General features: G+C 39.7%; 1 protein-coding gene across 3 annotated transcripts; it reads right to left on the reverse strand.

The window, feature by feature from the left end:
- Positions 1–3,535: 3,535 nt before the first annotated feature.
- Positions 3,536–22,804, reverse strand: NXPE3 (neurexophilin and PC-esterase domain family member 3). Of its 3 annotated transcripts, none has more exons than XM_017731846.1 (7): positions 22,696–22,804; positions 22,137–22,186; positions 20,012–20,181; positions 12,164–12,924; positions 10,444–10,517; positions 7,238–7,444; positions 3,536–6,319 (listed from the first exon to the last, which is right to left on the reverse strand). In XM_017731846.1, exons 3-7 carry the CDS (start codon positions 20,102–20,104, stop codon positions 5,769–5,771), a joined length of 1,686 nt encoding a protein of 561 aa, XP_017587335.1. In that variant the 5' UTR covers positions 20,105–20,181; positions 22,137–22,186; positions 22,696–22,804; the 3' UTR covers positions 3,536–5,768. The 3 variants fall into 3 exon arrangements, with proteins under 3 accessions (XP_017587335.1, XP_017587334.1, XP_008629940.1); XM_017731845.1 differs by having other exon boundaries at positions 20,012–20,224; XM_008631718.2 differs by having other exon boundaries at positions 20,012–20,224; positions 22,137–22,804.
- Between the last annotated feature and the right edge of the window lie 6 nt (positions 22,805–22,810).

Genomic DNA, 22,810 nt, shown 5'->3' on the forward strand with positions numbered 1-22,810 from the left:
CAAGAGAGTTCAGATCTGGCTGAATTAACTATTTAGGAAGACTTAAAGATCCAGATTCAGGTACATAATAAAACATTTCCCTGATTTCAAATACATTGATCTTGCACTGTAAACAGAACAGCTAATGTTAGGAGTTACCTTATATGCTGCAAACTGGGGATGCAGGGCTAAACCATGGGATGAACACAAGAAGCCCCATTCCAACCTGATCAGAAGCCGTGTTGTTTCGGCTTTTTGCCAGCCCTGGTGAGCCTCCTGTCCCTGTGTCTGATGAATGAGGCTCAGGCCCCTGCCCTGCCAAGCAACCTATGCCATCTCAGGCAAGTTACATGCCTCCTCTGAGTCACCACAGCCTCTGAAGGGCATTTAACACATGATGAAAACCTGCCTGTGCACTCCTCCTTATCTTGATTATAAATGCTTTGGGTTTCTTTTAAAAAGTTCCCCAGCTATGATATCTGTCACATCTACAGTCATGTGAGAACACAATATACATGGCTTCAAACCAACTGGGAGCAGAGTTTGGAAATGTACCTAACGTGATTGCTGTGTCATCGCTGTCAGGAGGGCATAGAGGAAGAGGTGGGTGAGCAGCCTGGGTGGGAAGAATGTTCCTTTTTTAAGGCATGTGGAGCTTCTATGTACATTCAGTGTGCTACCTCAGAGGGGTGGGTCTGTCCCATGCAATTGGTATTGCCTTTGGAAACCTCCACATGACCAAATCCCTGACCTTCTTCCTCTCCTTGGTGTCACAGAGCAAGACCTTTGCATGTTGTTTTTCCTTAACTGCATCCTACTTTTTTGCTTCCCCTCTCTGTCCTACTCCCCCCTCTCACTTCCCCTCTGAGGAGGCCTAGGGCCTGATCTAACTCCACACTGAAAAGCAGCTCGTGCTTTGCAGCCTCTCTCGTTCATTTTGGGCTGAGTGAAGGCTGAGGTAGGTTGGACATGATGGCAGCACGCTTCACTACAGTTTCCAGAGCCAAATGCTGGGAATAATCTGCTTTGCCTTTGCCCTGTCCCTCGGGGCTGTCAGGTGGCACTGGTGAGAGCAGGCTGGGGCATGGCTCCAGCTCTGTGCTTTGGAGGAATGCAAGCAGCACCCAGATCACACCCCTGGCCCTAGTCCCTGCCCTGTCCTCTTCAGCAGTCACCATGGAACGCGAGGGGAACAGAAAAACGGAACAAACACTTGGCAATGCTGCCTCAGCACTCTCTCCTAACTTGCAGGATTTTGTCATTCAGGGATTTTTACTGGTCAAACAGGCTATTTTTGGCTATATACGTCAGGAACCAGCACAAAGGGCATTGCACCCTGCTTACTACTTTCCCACCTGTGAACCCTGGCTGCAGGCTAGCTCCAAGGCAAACCAGTAGACATCCCCCAAATCCTCCACCCTTAGGCCATCCCAGAGACTCCCAGTCTGTGCCAGGCAGCCACTCTCTCCCTCTCCCCATGACCCTGCAAACACAGCCCTTGGGCTCACGGGGCAGTGGATGCACAGCCCGCCAGCGTAGGATGCCCTACAGCCCTTGAACACTCAAACTGACTCACAGGACGCATCTCTCCTCAATTTTTCTTCCATTACTTAAGTAAAAGCTGTTCATGACATAGAGAAGCACTGACCACGCTGCATCTGCTCTTCAGCCTGTTTTTCTTAAATGAAGTGGCTTAAGGATTTCCTGTGGGTCAGCTGGGCTGTAAAAGCCCTCAAAGAAGAGAGCCTAGATTATGTACAAGCTTTTGTTATATGTCAGGCCTGATACACCAACAGAGGGAAACATCAGTGTGCCTCAGTGCTAGGTCTCATGTCAGGCACAGATCACTCCTCTCCAAATACAAATCACCAAAAAAAAAAAAACAAAAAAACAACCCACTTAGAGTGAATTTAATCTATAAACCATAATGTGAAACTCCTACCCAACACAAAGTACAAAATGTAATAGGTAAATCCAAGGGAACTACTATGCAGCTATAGAAATATAAAGGAGGTGGGGTTATGGCAAACAAGATAAACTGAGACTAAATCAAATTAAATAGTTCAAGTAAACTTGTCCTCTTTATTAGGAACCTTTCCTTCTTTGAGATTTTTGGCTATTAAAATTGTTTTTCTGATCACATCAGGAAATAAGACAGTAGAGCCTTCTGCATATTGTAAGCGTTACAATAACATACATACATTAGAAAAAAACAAGTTCTTTGAAAACAAGTTCTTCTCTAACACACAGAGTTCTTCACTGCTCCCAACAGAGAGTAAGAGCCTTCCAAACAGTTTAAATATACATTAAATGATCTGGACTTAAGGAGTAAGAGCTTTATAAATGAAATACACATCTGTGACTGGAGCTTTTTGCTGTTACTTAAACTGTCATGAATGGAAGAATGTTTTAACCCCCACTTCTGCAACAGAACCAAAGTAAAATCCCAGTATCCTCCACCCTTCCAGAAGACAACTTCAAACCTTCATTTTTGTCATGTACACATGAAATTGTCACCTGTAGTACATAAAAAGTTGTACAGACACTTGTGGTAAGCAAAGTTCCCATTTTTAATTGCTTACCTCTAACAAGTAAAACAATGAAAATTGGTGATTTAAATCTCATGAAGCAGTGCTGCATTGCAGATGAAATTAGAAGCAACTGAAAACTTGAAAAAGGGGAAATGTTTGCTTTCTATCCTCCCTTCTCATCAACAATTCAACGAATGTTTTTATTAAATTCCTAGAAGGAAGAAATCAGCCTAAGAAGATATATATGAGAAAAAGGATTCTCAAAATATTACAGTGCAACACTAATATACATAAAATGGAGTTTACTTATTTTATAAATAAATTACTCTGGAATCTTCTAATAAACACAATAAAAGTAGGTTTTTTCCCACTGGAATTTGAGAGAGCTGGATTTTGAACAAAGTAATTAAAAAGTAACAAAATAGCTGTATTGAAAGATTAATAATCAAAGTGATCTTCAGTACAAGAATGAAAATAGCAAAAACAATAGTATTTCTTCCTTTCAATGGAAGAAAATTAAATGAACAGGAAGACAGGGCTTTGAAAAACCTTTTTATGTGTCGAGGAAGACACTTAATAGATGCTGAGAAATTCCTTTCCGGTCCTGTTTCACATTAAGTAACTTCAAAAATAACCAACCTCTTAACCTAAGTCCCTATTAAAGTCCATTTAGAAGTTTAAAGAAACAGATTTTAAAATATTTTATTGCTTCTATGTTTGCATATACTGTACATACACAACTGGTGCAATGGTAACAAGATGAGAATAGAAATGAAAAATCATTCATAGATCACCAGAATGACATCTAAAAGCACAGTGTGCCCCAAACACGGGTAAACCCTCAGTTTCTTCATTTCTCCTCCCTGTCTATTTCAGAGCCCAAAGAAATGAAATCTTGATCCTCATTCCAAATCAACTGGCAATTTCCCTGAAGTTCACTACCAATAGTTTATCTGTTATTAAAAATTTAATCTAATTAATCTAAAGGATGAGGTTCTACCAGAAGGCAATTAGACACCTTTGCTTCCTCTCTCTATGCTTGGTAGCTAACAGTGATATAAAGCTGCTGTTGAGGAGCAGTGGCAAGCACTACAACACCCAGAGAAGACACATGCAGCCACAACATTTTCACACACAATATGGCTTTATGAGTTAAACCTAATGGTTAGTCCACAAATAAGTAGTTTCCTTCAAAGTGAAAGTCTGAAGTCCTATTTCCATGAGCATTATTAGGATAGAGTTGATATTCAGGATGAAAGTGTTTACCTATTTTAAAAATCACACCTGAAAAAGATGAAAGGTCATTTTCCATTGTGGTAGTTTACTTTCCCAGACCTGAATTGGTGTGGCCTCTTTTTTGGCAGAGGATAAATTGCCACTACCATATTAAAGTAAGAAATAGTTACCTAAAGCTAATGTATGGGCAGAGGCTATGTGAGGCAGTTGTCAGTAGGAACCAGCAAATCGGACCTCTTTAATTCTGATTTGAAAAGCTAAGAATAGGTGCTATTTCAGTGTACACAATTCCTCCAGACATGTTTAAATGTTTTTAAATTGGTAAGTTTATAGATGAGTGGTACTGACTCCTTTTACATGCTAAAATAATTTATATTTGTTTTTAAAACACTTCTCAGTTGCCCTTTAAAATGAACACAACCAGAAACACTGTTGCTGTAGCTGGTAGCATTACCTCTCTTGGGGCTCAGGCAATAAAAGTACAAACTTCCTTAAGAGAGCAGCAAACTTAACAAAGGGTAAAACTTTTCTAACATAAAGATATTTCAATTATTTCACTCCGTGCAACCTGTCAATTTGCCTTATTAATCTTCTCAGTTTGCTCACAAAGATTCAACTTTGTTTTGACACATAAGCCAGTGAAGATTGTGATTGACAGTGAAGATTGGCTTTGGCCTGAGTGGGACCAAAAATAAGACAACGTGGAATACTCCTCTGCTGTTTAATTTGGGAGTGGAATTTAATAACTGTTTTCAAAGCGCTTCTAGTTAAAACTGCAGACAGACTCAATCAAATAAGCAGCAGTAAATGCCAGGCCAGGAGGCTGGAGAGCCACCAGCTATCACCCCAGCAAACCTGGGTCTGGGCCAAGCAGCTGTATGAAGGCAACCCTGGGCACACTTGGCTTTTGGGTGCGGGGCTTTCCACCTTTCAGACTGGCAGCAGTCAAGCTCATGAATAAATGACAGAACTGCCAGACCCTGAAGAGGACTCACAGCGTGGCTTTGACCACCACTGCCAAAGTACACCAGGGCACTCGGGTCACTTGGGCTCCCTGTGCAGACACGGCGCATGAAGGACGAACCAGAGCCACTGTCAGCTGCCCGGCTTTGCAGGAGCATAATGGAACAGCCTTAGCTCACAGGGAAGGGAAACACCTTCACTGGCAAATGAAACACTTTCATTGGCAAGTGCTTTAAGCTTCAAGTAGGCGAACCTGCAACTTGAACTTGCAGAAACTGCCTGAGACTGTGTTTTCACTGAGGTCATAAAACACACATATTCTCATTACTGATAAATCAAGAAGTAGACAGTGTATCACAGCTCAAAAGAAATTTAGTAGTACAGTAAGGAAAACTAAAATACTGGCTATTTGACTATTTAGCAGCCAACTGTAAACAACAAAGGTGCCTAACTAGTGTGCTCAAATAAATTTCAGCAAATTCTCCATGCCTAAATTCTACAGATATTGTGGTTGTGCTTCCTTATTGGTGACTTTGGTACACTCCCTTCATGTTTCTAATAAGGACTTTGAAACAAGAACAGACACTGTGCTTCTCTGACACTCAACTGGAAGAGACATCCCTTAAGCTCTGGAATGCTGAGAGAAAGACCATTGCCAAAGTCCTTCCCAGGTTTCACACACTGTTCTGAGCAACGAGACCCTGGCAACAGAATCAGTGTCATATGGATTAAATTAGGTGTACAGTGCAGACAACTAGTAAAGCTAATAACCCAAACAGTTTCTTATTGAATCCTGCCAATTTAATTTAAGGTGCTCTCTAATAATCTCAGGTATGAATGATAAGCTTGAAGGAATCAACCTTGCACAATGATATGGCCTGAACAGTCAACTCCTCTTTACCACCCTTCACAGCTACCCAGAGTTAAGGCCACCCTACTTACACTACATGCAAGTACAATACCCAGACTTCCTCCATATCATCCAGCATCATTCCATAGCTCAAAAGAGCAACTGTACTTCAGCTGCAGCAAAAGACGACAAAGGGATACCCATTTGTGCTAAGTTTGCAGAGGGCACACATAAGATAAAAACGCATCTATTTGATTCTTAACAATTATTTCATTAGGGTGCAGGTTATGTGGCAAGTAATGAGCCACAGACATCTCCCAAGCATCCACAAAGTGCACAGCAATTCCTGAGAACATTTTCCTCATGACAGAATCAAGCTGAAAGGAATACCAATCACTGTTGAAGAGGCTCACTTCTGGCCCAAGCTCCTGAACATTGGCGGTTCTGATGACGATTAAAGTCTTGGGGCTGCGGTCCAGCAGCTGAATAACGGCTCTGCGGATGTTCCTGAGCCGCCGGATGTACACTTCCACGGGGAAGGTGCTGAAGTGGGACCAGATGGTTATGGCTATGACGGTGTTCCTGCCACCCACGATGCCGTTGAGCTCGTTGGCGATGTAGCGCAGCTCGCTGCTGAACACCGTCGAGAAGCGGATGGGTGGCCCGTGGCAGCGGAACTTCAGCAGGATGTTGTGCTTCAGGTCCACAGACATGAAAGGGCCCACGTTCTTAGGACTCCCCAGGTTAAATTCCACTAGATCTGAAAGGCCAAGAGCAAGCGTTACTGAAAGATGGCACAAGAACTTCAAACTATCAACAAGATGCTTGGACCCCAGGGCAACCGCAGGAGAAGATAACGAAATCTGAACATAATTCTAAGAACTCTAAAATTAAACCCAAGGTAAATATAATTTTTCAGAGTCGAGTTTATGACTCAACTTTATGGGTGTTGACTCGAGTTTATGGGTGTTGAAATCTGCAGGACAGCACATTTGGCCTTCATAAGGCTGTCAATGCCTTTTCCAAGCTTCCCAAACTATTTCCTTCTCTCTTGTAAAAAAGAAATTTTCCAAATAGTCATTATTGCCCTCTGAATCCAGGGTTCACCAGAACCCTTCTAGCAACCTTAGGACTCCATTAAATTTAAAGATTACTTCAAGTTGTAGGAATTAAGGGGGCTCAAAGTCTGTATTCCAACACAACTGAAGTGCTTCAGGGGAAAGGGATGAGGGAGGCAGGACTATTTAAGTGGGTACTGAAATTCTGCTATTGCTATTTAAGTAACTTAAATAAGGAAAAGGGCCCAAAAACCTATGAACAGTAATGGAGGTCATTTTTTACTTCATTCCAAAATCTCTCCTGTGACTGGGATGCTGTAATGCTTTAAAAAGGCAACCCAAGTGACCTCCTGCCGTGACTCCCAGGAGGGCCACCTTAACTCACAGCCACAGCAGCAGTCCTGTTACAAGGAAAACTTTGCAGATATCTGGTGGCCCCATTTACAAGGTTTACAGTGTCTGCTCAAACATTTGACTAACTGTCACGGCTTCTGATGAGGTTCTGTCTTTCCTCTTCCTTTGTTTTGTCCCTGTCACTTAGTAAAATCAGCTCTGTGTCTGAGATGTGAGAAATAAAGCTTTGCAAAGGTCTTTAAGGACAAAGCCAAAAAAAAAATTACCTGGAACAAAAGTTGTCAGATATTCAAACCACTGCCTTATTGTAGAGTCTCCAAACAAGTGGATTACTTTTCCTTGTAAGCACTCAGTTATATCATCTGATTTGTTAAAATTATGGATCCAGTGTGTTCTGGACCTCCACTGGTCTTCATAATAATAACCAGAAGGGGAAGCTGTGGGATCTTCAGCTCTGTCCATACTGCTCGAATCTGGAAGAGAAAAATCCCTTGAAATTAACATGCAACAAAAGCAGCCTCCATAATCTTCTTGGACAAATAGTCAGTGACTGCTGACAAGAGCTGGGTGGCCGAATATAGCCTAATTTGATTTAAATTAAACAGTATCTCTACCGCTAATGTAAAAAAGTATCTGACGCCTTTCACCCTGAGCTAGAAGTGCTCAATGGTGGGTGTTAGTCCAGGCAGAGAGGAGTGGAGGCAGGGAGACCAGCGGAGCATCTTCCCCGTCCCGGCGCGGATCCCAGCGCGGCGGCTCCGTGCCGCAGGGCACTGCTGCCCTCCAGCGCCCGGCCTGCGCACGGCAGCGCTGCTCGGCGGGGACACCGACCCCACGGGACAACCCGGTAACACTCAGGGAAACGTACAAAAAACCCAACACGAACCCACCAAAAACCCCAAACAAACCAAAACAAACCCGCAAAAAACTCCTCCTGTGGAAGAGTGAAGTCTGAACCATAAGGCCTCCAAACCCCAAAAATGCCAGAATTAAAGCTACGACCAAAAACGTTATATGTGCCATTTGACTATGATAATTATGAGAGTCTCTAATTCCATGGATTTTATACTTTCTCTCTGCTATCTAGCCCCCTCCCCATTTACTGCCTGAGGAGCAACTACACACCAGGGAAGCTCTGTTCCATAGGATGCCTTTTTAACTTGCAGAAGTTGAGCGATACCTTTCAAACAAAGGTATCAGGATTAGAGGAGATTACAGGAAGAGAAACTGCATTTCCTGGTTATGTCAGCCAAATATTGCCATATTTCTCTTAGTAAGCAGAGTGATATCAAACTTCCCTGAGGTTGTTTCAAGTTCCTCCTTTGCCACTTGTATATTCAAATACCTCAGCTGAACAAGCAGGGAGATCTTCCCCAGCACAAACACCAGCTGCATGGAGCAGACACTTCCAGCTGTTTAAACAATTCTACTCACCTTGGTGTGGAGACTGCTAAGAGCAGTCCATGCCCTGTCATAACTTACAGCTGTTTGATAAAGCACACATTGCCATGGCCAAAATCATGCCAGGGACTGTTCTAATGATGTAAAAGTACAAGCACTGGAATTCCAGGGCCCAAAAGCATCCTCTGATAGATGCTTCATTATAACACAGATAGAGCCAACCATAAACATCTTTCCTAACAAGCATTTTTTATTGCTCTTTTTCTATTCAATATCCTCTGCATGTTGCATTAGTAGATGTTAACCTTAGAGGTTAGAGGATGTTAACCTCCTTAGACCTCACAGGCACACTGTAAAAAACAAACTACTATTATGTTTACGTAACACAAATAATATAATCACAATTACCACAGAAAAAAGCCATCAGAAAATTTTATCTCTGGATGATTCTTTAAATCTGACAGCAGGGACAATGAAGGAAGAAAAAAAATCCCAACTAATAATGTAGACTCATCCAATATTTATATACAGGAATCCCACAGAGAAAGGGAAAAAAAAGCCTTCACATGGTCATGCAGTTAAAGACTAATTCATAATGTGAATTCACAACTTGAGTTTGTTTGATTCTAAGGTTTGATGTAAAAGCAATTCCATTTTTTGCCTTTTAAATGGACGCTTTGTCTACACATACACACACATATATATATGTAACAATGGTACTAAACCAACTTTTGGGTGCCCCACAGTAAATCAGCATTTCAAGTCTGTGCATAGTGTTGTACCAGTTTTGGCCCAGAATTCAGAAATTCAGCAAGCCTTTACTTTGAGATTCTATAAAAGAGAGTAAAAGCTCCAATATGAAGTTATAAACCAAGCATAGAAATAAAAACTTGTATTTCAGAAAAATTTTAAAACTTGATCTACATTTACAACCCCACAAAAAAACATGTACAAAAAGAACAACAGCAGAACAATGAGTTTGTGTGTACCATCAATCCTAGCAAATCCCCACATTCACAAGCATCATACCAAAGAGTTCAGTTTATTTATTCAGAGACTGCTGTACATGGAAGGAATTTCCCTGAGGAAATGTGCTATTCCTATCAACCATTTTTAACCCAGCATTAATCCTCAGGACATGTAGGCAGGTTTTGATCATTCATAGCTCCTGGAAGAAGGGTGACAATCAAATTTTGAATTTGCAGCCGTTTCTGTCAGGCAATATACAAGATTGAAAAAGCAGCAAAAACACATCACCTAAAGGACCTAGAGAAAGAAAAGGGGCAGGAGGTAAAATGCTGCTAGCCTAGTAGCAGAACTGTAAAACTTAAAGCAAGAAATGCTTTAAGTTGCTTTCTGTTCAGACTATTAGTCAGGTCAGTAACTCTACCTTAAAAGTCTCCTATAACCTTATGAAAAAAAATATTAAAACTTTTCATTTAAGAAATAATTCTCTGTGTATCACATTTTGTGCAGACTTTTTAGAAGCATAAAGAGCTTGCATTTGGATATGAATGAGATAAAACCTCTAAGTTTATTTTAGTACAGACTGTCTTTGCTCTGTTCTTAGAAAGGCACAGAATAATTAAGTTCTGGTCCAGAACTGTAGGTTCTGACATCCTGTGGTAACACAAATTATAGTAATACCTGAATGCAAGTTATCAAAATCTGTTAGACAACATCCTTAACAAAGAAAGAAATTTAGAAACACCACACAGCTGTTTTCATTAGATTGAGAGTTTGGTAAGCAGTTACTCTAAGACATTTTAGTGTGAGTAAATGCTAGGGGAAAAAAAAGACATTTTTGGCAAGAGAACAAACTTCACTCTTCTTTTGATTTACTTTTGCTAAAAATTCCATTTATGTATGTAATTTTAGAAAAAAATTTTCATTATTTCTGAACTTGTATTACAGTTAACACCCAAAAGCCTTCATTGTCTCAGTGCAAATCTGATATTGATTTTTACGCCATACTAAGAAAACAAATGAATTGTTATTATTTGATGCCTGTTTTCCTTTCTATAAATTTAATTATGAATTACAAACAAGAATCTTTTGCAGCTCACTTTACCTGTAAATGCCTTGGGCTTTACAATGACTGAATCAGGTCCACTGGAGAGTATCGGCCTTTTGATATTCACGTCACTTGAACAAAAAATGAACACAGCAACAGTTGTAAAATTTACTGTAAAATTCAAAGGTAATATTAATCTCATTTTTTTTCTTAATTCACTTCAAATAAGCACACAGTACTATGAATTTTTTACTCTAAGTTTAGCCTACTTCCTATAGCTGAATTCATTCCACATTAACTTCCTCAAGACCACCATCACTATTCCGAATCCAAATTCAAAATTTCATGGCACTGACACAACTCTTGTGCACACTTGCACTGACACAAATCTCAATAAAGCCATCAAGCAATCAGAGGTGTGCAAGAAGCTTTTGGGGATTAGCCACAAAGATGTTCCCAGATTGCAGAACGTGTGGTGACAAACCAAGGGTACGTGGCAGCAGCAACAGCTCCCAGCTCATTAATACTAAGCTCTTGTTCTGTCTTTTGCTACTGTTTTGAAGAGAATCCTTGTCTATTTATTTTTTTCCACCATTTAAGAAATAAATTATTTGGAATTTCTGTAAGCCCCTTTGGTAAAGGATTTCAGAGCCGAATGAAACAAACAAATAAACAATCAAAACAAAACCAAGAAAAAGACCTTTCCCATTCCCATATGGAAACATCACCAATAAATATAAGCTACATTTTACAGGTGAACTACCAGAGACACAGAAAGCCAAAAGACCCACTTACAAAATTGATAAGGAAGAGCCAAAATAAATTACACTGGTGCTTACTTTTATTCCTGGTCTTGGTTATAACCATGCACACATGCTTTCCTAATTAAACTATTTGGAGCCGCTACTCCAAAATCTTTCCCAATTTAGGCCTCAAGTGAACATACTGCCAAAAGACTTTCCTTCAACACATTTGTTGGAGAGCAAGGCAGTAGCCTACAACTACAACTCTGAAACTACACAGTAACTAACTTTATCTAAATTCAGCTGTGCCATTTCATACAGAAGCAGTTCTGTCACACCTACCCAGGCACTAAGAGATGGTTTGAGTTTTTTTAAAATGCTGAATGCAGACATAAAATATGACTGTGAAACTAATTTCGTTTGACACTTGAAATAGCATGCACAGATCATTTCCACTTGCATGGGTATTGCTCAGCAATTTGTTCTACCAGGTGTTTTCTTTATGACTGACTTAAAACTGTTTCTAAGATTTGAAAGTCATACTGAGCAACGAGGAACACACTGCATCACATTTAAGATGACTTTTAATGAGGACAAAATCAGTTGCTAATTTCTGTAAAAATAAGCCTAAAACACAGGCCCTTTTTAGGTAGTTTAGATTTGGCCAAAAATACTTCTCAAAGCATTGTTATTGATATTGCAAGTGTAGGTATGGAAACAGAAAAGAAGAAAACAGTCCCCCAAACCACCACGAGATTTAGACAGCATGCTCTTGTAAAATTCAGTAGGGTTGAATTCAAAGCACAGAAAGAGAACTACATGCCAAGTTTCTTTAAGATTGCTGTCTAAGATTCTTGCACAGCTGAATGGAGGGGAACAGACTATTCAACAACTAACATCAAACACCTGGTCCTGCAGATACACTCCTCCTCTAAGGCAATGTGTCATATTTAAGCAACAGGCTAAAGTTTGTACAAAAAAAACCCAAACAAAACAACTTGACTGAGTATATATAAATTCAACAACATACAAACCTTTGGAAAAAGAGGCTTTCCTCTTGTGTCAGAAGACCTTTCAGATATCCACCTTTGGCATGGCTGATTCGGCTGGCACAGGACAGCTTTCGAGGCTTGTAACAGAACCATGGCTCACCCGTGTAGAGATCTGTGAAGTTACAGACTGGGAGACCTCCAGGCAAGCAAACGTTGCACTCTGTAGTTTCTGAATACCTCCCAGACTTGAAAGAGCTTTTGAAATAGACTCTGTCCGGCCTTTCCTCTCGTAAACGCAGGAGGACTTGGACTGCTTCACTCGGATGGACAAGTGACACAGAAACTTTGACCTCTCCTGGCCAAAGCAAGGTAAAGAAGACTTTGTAACGGCCATTATGGCAATCTACAACCCTTCCTGCTGCTCCAGCTTTCAGCACAGGAGAGTGAATTCGTGCCTGTAAATAGTCTCCACCATACTGCTTGGGTTTTCCTTGGAAATCCTTCATACGAACGAGTACCTCTAACTGGTCACCCACCTTGAAGAACCTGCTGGGTGTCACAATCACAAAGTCACTGTGTGTGGGATCAGTGCTTTGTGCAAAGGCGATTTTGCCATCAGGGGGCTTTGGCCACTGTATTGCAGCAAGCAACGATTCCTCCTCCGCTTGTTCCCTTTTGGACAAGATCTGCTGCGCGTACCCACAGTAAGGCTTCCTGGTAGTTTTGGTTGTCTGTGACAGAGAATGCTGGACATTGTTTTCTGTTATCCAATTCGATCCTGAAACTGTGTCATCATCCAGGTGCTGGGGAGAAAAAGATTACCTGAAGCTGTGCTATGAAATGAAACACGGTGAATAATGGATGCTTTGTCAGCAAATGATCCCAAGAACTGGGCTTTGCTTTACACAGCTTTGAAGCTGACCAAATGAAGCAACTTCACTAGAAGACTCAAATCTATTACTTTGATCATGGGATTTCTAAGGAAACAGGTGGGCAACCTGTGGTTACCCTGCTTTGGCAAACAAGCATTTAAATAGATCGCATCCAATGTATGGCAGTATTTCAGCTACCAGTATATTCTCTAAATATCAGCCATGTGAAAAAAAAGGTTGGATGATTAAGTTATAACTCGTGTTTTACTTTCTTCTGCAGTAACATTTTAGCCTTGGAGCACCATGAGGTCTGATAGCTGCCCAATGTAATGCAAGGAAATAGGGTTTCTTTGAGATGCTGCGCTGCCGATGAAGCCGAGGCACCCCCTGCACACGCCTTCCAGAGAAGTCTGCTGCATGTAGCAGCTGCAGTCATTTATCTGGTCACACTCACACCACTCCTTGGCTAATTATCTGAAATGCATGTTTCCCTGTAATGTGCACATTGAAAGAAATAAAAGAACAAAAGCCCAAGCCTTCTGGGACAATGAATTCATGAGCCAGTTGGCAAGTAGAATAGTGTAGGACAAGCTAGGACTAAACAGGCAAAAAACCTGTTTGTTTATTTATAAGATTTTAAAATCTATATACAGCTGTTTCTAGCACCAAACAAAAAGCAAGCAAAGAATCCCCTAATCCACACAAGAGTTTAAAAATGAAAATAGTTAAATACAATGCTAGACTAAGAGAGGGGGCTTCTGCTGCAACTTGACATCAGTGTCCAAAACTGTATTTTCATGCAAATGACTGCAGATACCACCTTCTTTATGACATCACATAATTTTGCAGGTTTGTATTAGGACAATTTTAAAAATAGCACAGCCTAAGACTCCAGAGCTACCCATGAGACTTCTCATCAGCAAATCCAAACATACCCTTCAAATACACACAAACTCAGCAGTTAATGAGCAATTAATTATCAGGTATATATAGTAGAACTTATCCATACTTCTATTTCATAAAGAAGGAAAATTGTTTTTCAAACAAAGATTAAAATTATACCATTCACATAGCATCAGATGATATAGTAGTTTAGATTTGAAAGATTGCTAAAAAATTCAAACTACATTATTTTAAATCTTTTAAAATATCATTGTACTTACCAATACCCCAGTGTTTCCCATTTACTTCCTCCATAACTAACTGCTCATCAATGTACTAAAAGTCACAGCACTCATATTAAAGCCTTATTCATTGTTATATACCTTTTTTAGTCCATGGAAATATCACCAGTGTATTAAAATCATTTGAACCACCCTGAGATTCAACATATTTTTTAGAAGAGAGGTAAACCTGACAAGCAATAGAAACAGATAGGCTTTTGAAGTCTGTAACATAAGAAGCTGGTTTTGATCAGCTTAAGAGTAAGAGGATGAGTACATTAGGATGTAGGATGGATACACAAAATCTTCTTTGTTTGATATCCAAATTAACTATAAAACTTGAACCTGTGAATTGCTACATTGTAGCTCTAAAATGTAAATTGACACATACCCATCTATACACCAGATGTTAACATCACAATGGAAGCTTTTGCTTCTGTTTTATATTCCCACCCAGGTTTTAATAAATTTTCCCTGAAGGCCATCTGAGATAATTCATAATTATTTTTGTTTTCCACCACAGCAAGCAAATCTGCAGATGTACGCCACACATTATTTTTATAAATCCAGTAAATTTGAGCCAAAGCTGAGAGTGAAACTCAGGCACAGTTCTACTTTAAATCTTGCCTACATGCATTCTTGAATTAAGCCAAGTTTCTATTTTTGGATACCTTCACAACTTCTTCCCTTCACTTGCTCATGCATACATATATATATATATACACAGAGAAAATACTGTATGGAAATATTTTTAAAAGTTAGCTATGTATTTTGATGCATCCAATAAGCTGGTAACAATGTCTCAGCAAAAATATTTAAGCATTTTCCTAAAGGGGGGTGGAAAGGGAGAATATGTATGTATAATTAATTGCTGTTTTCAGTGTAAGTTCCCAAGAGAAAGTTTCTATTTTTCAGTTGGTTCTTCAATGGTTGGTACTTCAGGCTGGGGGACATGGGGAAAAGAAACCCTTTCAAATTAAGAAGAGAAATGGCTATCTAAGACAGCTTAAAGACTGACATATCCCTATTTTTAATCTTCTATAAATTTCCTCTGGGTTTTTAACCCAGTCTTTCTGTCAGAGATGTAGAAGATGCCATTTCTGGCCTAGCTAGGCTTTCTGAAGTCTTTCCAGGGGCATACCTATATCCTTCAGTGGGAAAGGGTGCAGAGAACACCCAAACCAACAAACTCATTCAGAAAACAGAACGTGGCTCAATATCTCCAAGTCAGTCCAGCTACACAGATTTTTAGCAGAGCACAAGGCCAAAGCTCTTCACTTGTATGCAGCTGATAACAAGGACAAGCACTGCTACTTCAACATCTCCAGGTTATGACCCATTAAACAGAACAGATCATACCACAAATATTTTCTCAAACTCTCTTCAAAGAGCCTGAGGGGGAAGCTCCATGAAGGTAAAAGCAGAGCTTCTTCAACATCCTGAAGGACCATTCTTTCTCCAACATCCTTGTTCATCCTTACAGCCCTCTCTCAAGCCCAACCAGGACCATTTTGTTGCAGAACTGTAAGCTTATGTGTCAAAATAAGCTACACCATGTATGCTACTCACAGGAGAAAATATTGCAGAGATTACCTTTGCCAGGAGAGGCAGAAAAAGCTCCAGAGTCAATTAATATACCAAAGATCCTTGACTGGAATAGAAAAGCTTTCCAAACCATCTTCCTTTCTTAAGTGTTTCCCAGGCTCAGCTCCAAACAAGTACTTAAGTTCTCCTCCCCCTATGGATAGGCAAGGCCTGCCCTGAGGCAAATAATTAACTTAGTTTGTCCACACTCTGTTTCCTACTCTCTCCTGGCATTTCCAAATCTCTCTGGCTCCTCTGTGTTGTCATACTGAAACTGTGCAGAACTGAGGGCTTTCTGCTGTAGTTAGTAGCCAAAACTAAATAAAATTCCTTTATAAAAACAGATAAAGAGGATTTCTCAAGAGTGCTCTTCCTTTATGAAACAGATTCTTTTACTGTTCATTACAGGCTCCATGTTGGATAACACCTGCTTTGCTTATTTCCAGGTATGCTCCATTCAAGGTGTCATGTATTTTAAGTGCAATTTCCAAGGGACTTTACTTATTTGTTTGTTGGGTTTGAGGGGTTTTTGTTTGTGTAGGAGGAGTTTGTTTGATTTTTTCTCTTTTGTGTTTTTTTTTTCTATCATTACTTTTTTTTAATTCCCTGCATTTTCAAGCTAGACAGAACCCAAATGTGACCACAAAGTAATTTAATGGATGTCTGCCAAGTAACACAGGCAGGACAGAAGGGATTACATGTCAATAAAGCACAAATAAATCCACTAGCAGTTCCTGCATTAGAGATGTCATAAAAAGGAAAAAAGGAAGCTGTATTTTTAAGATAACTGATGGAAATTTCAGCCCATCTCCTCAGCTCTTGGCATTCTCACTGCCAACCAAGCAAAAATTAGATATAACATACAGATCAACCCAGGCAATAATGCTCTCAAAGATATTCTAGAAGGAGTCACAGAGTACTTGGGTAGATCTGCAATGAACACCTGTCCTCAGTTAAACACCATAATGTAGGTAGCTGATGGAAATTGTTGCTGAAAAGGTGGAACTCCATCTCAAAGCCCAGTATCTTCCACCAACTGTTAACTCCTGCCTTGGCCTGGTACATTCCAAAGAGCTGCTGCAAACCTGCCTAAGTCACTGTCACTAGAGCAGGAAATAACACAGGAGATTCCCAGGCAACAGGCATGGTGGGGAAATAAAAGTTCCAGCAGACAACATCTGAAACTGAACAAATACCAATTCCTGAAAGATCAGTCATCGCATTTTCAGTGATTTTACACTCCAAGTACTTTATTTGTTGTCTAAGACAGATATGAAATCAGTTCTCTATCATTACCATCTCACAGCACTGAGAGGCTGCTGAACTACTCTAAGTGTCAAAGCCAATCCTCAAAAGCCATCACCTGTCAGTCAAATGTTCCAGAAATAATTGGAATAAGATAAAGTTATCTTTTGTAGGCACCTGCAATTTAGCAGCAAGAAATAAAAACTTTGTTACACAGTTCTTTTGTTCAGTTTCAGCTGTCTGATTTCATACATCATCCTGGCAAGAAACTTCCCCTCTCCCCATACACTCTCTCTTCTAGGTGCTTTTAAATAAAACAGTGCTCACAACCAATCCTGAAGTGGTTCTGTCACTCTAAAGGCCACTGGTACAAATACACAAACTCTCCTGTATCCTGAAGGCATGATGTTTAGGCAACATCCCAATACTTCACAAAAAATTATTGTACATTTTATCTGTCTGGCTATGTTCACAGAAAAAAAAATATAATAAAATAAAAACACATTTCTTCTGGTACTACATGATCAACTATGTGACCTCAAGGGAGTAGTTATTCCATACTAAAAAGCAAAGTAAATAATAGGAGCTGGGTATCAAATGTTTGTTTGTTTGGGGTTTTTTTAAACACAAGGTAAGGAAAATAAAATTCTGACATGGATAGGGCTGCTGAGAGGGTATCATTAATAGCTTAAGAAATTAAGAGGAAACATTCCAGCATGAAAAAGTATAAAACCCTAAAGCAAAAAAGAAGGGAGACTAGGTGGGGGGTAGCTGACAATTGCCTTAGATTTGAGCTTTAGCCAGCCAGGTTGGGTGATTTGGGGATGAGAAGTATGTCTGATGCATTTACAAACATATTCTCAACAGTAACCAACGATAAGCTCTCCTTCCAGAGCCTGAACAGATTTGGTTACAGATATTCTGTGAAAGCTTTGAAAGATTTTTTTCTGGCTTTGATCTCTGACTGAAAAGAATCAGCCTAAATGCCTATACTAGACTGCCTGGGAAACTGAGCCAAGACAGAGACAAATACAGGAGCAGGTCCATTCAGAAAAGTCAAGACAACAGAAGAGGTTAGAGTTGCATGTTACAGCGTAAAGATTTACCAGCAACACAATACTTAACTGAGTTTAGAATAGCAGATATGTAAAGGGCAACAAAGCCACAAAGACACTTATCATGGACAGTGGCACGAAAAAGCACAGAGCGAGCACCCAACCCGCATTTTCCATTTCACTCTCAAAGCACTGCCAGAGCTCTTTTCTTAAAGAAAAGTAATCTTCAAATGAAAAGAAAACAGTTTAAGATTCTAAATATCAGCAGTCCTCAGGCAACATCCCAGGTCAAAAACCAAAACAAAATAAAACCACAGAAAGAAAAAACAAGAGCTACCTCCCATGTAACACAAAATGGATCATGCTAACTTGAACCAAAAATCCATCAAACAGTATTTTGATTGCCAATAGTTTCCAACAGCAGAGGTGTGGGAAAAGAAAACAGACCAAATATGTTGTGCTATTTCCTCCTGTAGACTTAACACAGTTTCTAGCACTTTATGGTTTAGACTTCTTAAACACTAGGGTAGACCTCTTTAAGATCTAGTCTCTGGTAATGGATTTTTCTTCTGTGCATTCATCCAGATTTTTTTAATATATGCTTTTAGTAACTACAAAGTCTTACTGCAAGGACTTCTGCAGCTTTTCTGCAATCCATGAAAGAACATCCCTGCTTCCTTTAAAATCAGCATCTGCAGTTTTTATTTAATGTGTCCACTAGTACTGGAATAGGTAATGAATGTTCATTCTTCAGTTATTGATCCTGAGTCACTTGTGATTTTAGACTTCTCAAACATTTTCCTTACCCTTATGTGATCCTCTTCCAATTCAACTGTATTTTTTGTGGGGTGAGGGGGTTTTACAGCCCCTCTTTTGGATAATTTCATTTGGGCATCACTAGCCAGGAGGCAGGAAGATTCTGCAAGCATCATATACACAACTTAGAAGCATAAAGCAATTACTGACTGGCTCCCATGCACAAAGGACAGCTATAATTTAAGGAGGTGTTAGGCTAAGAATTACAATGTTCATCCACCAAATGCAGAGCACTGGAATGCCCAGTCAGGCAGGCAGCCAATGGGCAGGGTTAGCCTCCAGGGCTCCCAAAGACAGATCCTCATCTACCTTGACTTTAATCTGGGGTTACTGACTAAGCAGTTTCAAAGTACCTCTGCACTAAAGTGATAAGTAAAATGAAGAAATATGCAAGACAGGCATAGCAGAGGGAAAAAGGGAAAGGCAAATAAAAATTGCATCAGTACAGGCCAGAGATGAACAAGCCAGCTAACAGCTCTGCAGGGATTCCAGGAGACAGCAAACTCACCATGTGTCAGCAGCACAGCATTGTGGCAAGAAATTAACAAGATCCTAATCAGCTGATTGAGCAAAGTTATAGTTCTCCTCAACCTGACCATGGTGAAGTCAGACCTAGAACATTGTGTCTGGTTTTTTGACAACCCACACCAGAGTAAAACTGGCAAGACCAATTAAGAACCCCTGAGATGATTAGGGAACTGGAATGACACTAAGGGAACCAAACCTTCTTTTTTTAAATCTGGAGAAGACCGAGGGGATCTAACTGCAGTCTTTCACAACCTACAGGGGAGTTACAGAGGAACTAAAGTACACTCCAACAGGATAAGAGGCAACTTCCTGTTGCACATAAGGCACATATTCTTCCCTGTAAGAGGGATGCAGCTTTGCAACAGACTGCCGGGGTAGGTTGTGAAATCTGAGTGTCCTTGAATATTGTCAAAAGTGAAAATACCCTGTTGCAATCCAAGCTAACCCTGACGTCAGTCCTTTGGAGAAGGTGCTGGATTAAATACCTCCAGACATCCCTTTCACTATGAATTTTCTGTGATTCCAATTTATGCCTAAATGCTGTCAGTCAGGTACAACCCTAACCTTACATACAAAAGTTAATAATGTTGCTCAAGCCATCTTGGAGAAGAAACAGGCTCTACTTACCTCTAACTGAAAAAAATTATGGACCAGCACCACAACAGCCAGCACTGCCATAAGCAGGCAGAAGAGCTGCAGTCTGAATGAGTCACGCCACATGGTCCAGTCGAGTCTTTCCCTCCCATGTTAGACGTTGCCATGACTTCCATTCACCACAAACATGAATGTCATTTCGTCTCAGCAAAGCACAAGAGAATTCAGTTAACTTCCACTTCATTCCTGCAAGTGCATTTGCAAAAACTGTATTAAGTCCCCAAAATGTTACCAGAACTGAAGTCAAGTTTTACACTGAAAGCTTACAAATGGTGGGAGTTTGCAGGGCAATAACTAGTACAACAGAACTGTCAACACAGATTCATTTTGTGGAACTCATCTGAGCAGCATTATCTGTCACATTACATAATTCTCTTGGACATGTCAGAGCAAACCCTTATCATAAAGCTGGTGTCACCCCTAGTTGATACCAAAAAAAAGGCAAAAGAAGAGTGCAAGATTTCAGTCTGGCAATCAAAAAAACCAAAACAAATCACCACTACCCTCTTTATCTGTTATACGACATCACCACCATCCAGACATCACAAGACTGAGACTTATAGCAGAAACTTGTGGGTTTAGACATCTCCCATTTACCTGTTTACACATTCCAGTAAGTTGTTATTAAAGACTAAGTCTGAAACAAGTTTGGATAAGCAAGGTAAAAGATATTTCCTCCAGTTTTCTGCTTCGGAAGAGGGGAAAAATAAATCAACTGTAGCATTAAAGAGGAGCTATCTAAGAGACTTGAAAGCACCAAAATTTAACTTCACACATCACCTGTAACATTACATTACATCTTCCCTCTTTTGCTGTTTTATCATTCCTTTTACCTCAGGTACTCATACGCAGCTCTAAAAATTTTTAAAAAATAAACTTCTGGGTGTGTTTGGGTTTTGTGTTTCTGGGTTTTTTTTAATCTAATAATAGTATTGTCTTTCATAAATTTTAACTTCCATAAAATATTATTCCTTTAAGGTTGCTTGACAGCCGATCTGCTATAAAATCACAGACTTAACACCACTGATTCAGTTTCCACAACTTAATGCTTGCTCAGAATGACTCTTAAACCTTCCTTTCTTTCTGAGGAGGACAATTTTGATGCAGTCATTTTGCAAGCAAAAAGGGTACTGTTCATGCAGAAACTCTAAACTTGGAAACAGAAAACAGATGGCAAGGAGAGACAGTCAAAAGACACCAATCTCTCCAAACCTAGTATTCTCAAAGCAGCATTACTCATACAACCATCCACCAAGTGCAACAACATAATCAAATGATTATATAAACTTTGTATAACTTTCTATAAATAGTATAACTGAGAATTTATACTATTAAGATAGTATAAATACATAGTACATATAATCTTAAGACTATATGAAAAATGCTGTGTAAAATTAAATGAAGCGTAATGATACATTAAATATAAAAATTAATTAAATTATTTATCAAACGAATATAGGCTAGAAAACTGAAATACATTACCATTATAACCAGGACAGCCTCAAAATAGGCCACACATCAAATTGCTTTACAAGGATTATAGAGATTATAGCTTCAAATTGAGAATTATAGAGATTGTATTTCTGACCAATGAACAAGCATTGAAAGAGCAGGACATCCATTAAAGTGAAAGTATCAAAATGCCACAAAAATGCAGCTTTGTTGGAACAGTTCTGCACTAATATGAAATTTGCATAAAACAGCAGCTTGGGTCCTAAATTGACAATAAATATACCTAAATACATGAAAATGCTAATTTAAGGACATATCTACCCATTTGAGGAAGAGTGAAAAACAGAATTTTCACTTGTGTTGCTGAGAATTCTTTCCATCACTGAAAAGCACAAGACACTGAAAATTAATAGAATGTTATTTCAGATGCCTAAAAAGGCCACAAACACTATTCCATGTGTTTTTATTCAAAACTTTCCATCTGTAAATCTCACAAGTCATAAAACATTTAAATGTACAGGTTTAGAGCTTTCTTTATGCTAAAGGCGTAATACACTGCCAGTTTCATCACCCCTGAACAACTGATCCCGTTCATTTCTTGTATAAGGAAAGCCTGTAAGTACACCAAAAAGCCTTAGGTTCTTACCCTACTCCTGAAATGTTCTCTGAAGCCATCCACATGAAAGGCCAGATAACCTTGGAAACAATAAATTAAAAAATAAATTTATCTATAGAAACAAACACAAATATTTTTTAATAAAATTCATATCTTGGTGGTCTGCTTACAGTGGCACAAAATAAAATGGCAGTTATGACTTTTTACTTGTAAAATTACTGTTGTTTCTACAATAAACCAGGGATTTTGTTAAAGTATTTGATTCTTTTAAACTTCAATGCTATGCCTTTGAATTCTCTGCTATTTACTGCTAAGTATTACTTCTCTCAGCTTTGTTCCATGTTATCACAAGCCCCATTTTGCCCAAGGTTAAAAACAAAAACCGATGTAATGACATTTTTATGAACACATCATTAAATTATGCCTCATGCTCCATTACGGGATTGTGGGTTTGGGTTTTTTTCAAGTGTCCGTTACTGTCAGCCCCCCATCCCCACAGCTCTCTAAGCCAGCAGCGATACACAAGCAGGTGTGAGTGCAACCGCTCCAAATTTTGTCCTGCAAATCGCAAAGGCAGAGGAGCCGCTACCTCTGGCGATGCCCAGACCATGTCACTGGGGCACAGGGGCTCCAGGCTTGATGCTCCCGTGGCTGCCAGCACGGAAAATCAGATTTGCTGCTGTTTTTTGCAGATTCCGCCCTGC

This window comes from Corvus brachyrhynchos, unplaced genomic scaffold, assembly GCF_000691975.1.
Source record: "Corvus brachyrhynchos isolate BGI_N302 unplaced genomic scaffold, ASM69197v1 scaffold3, whole genome shotgun sequence".
NCBI lineage: Eukaryota > Metazoa > Chordata > Aves > Passeriformes > Corvidae > Corvus > Corvus brachyrhynchos.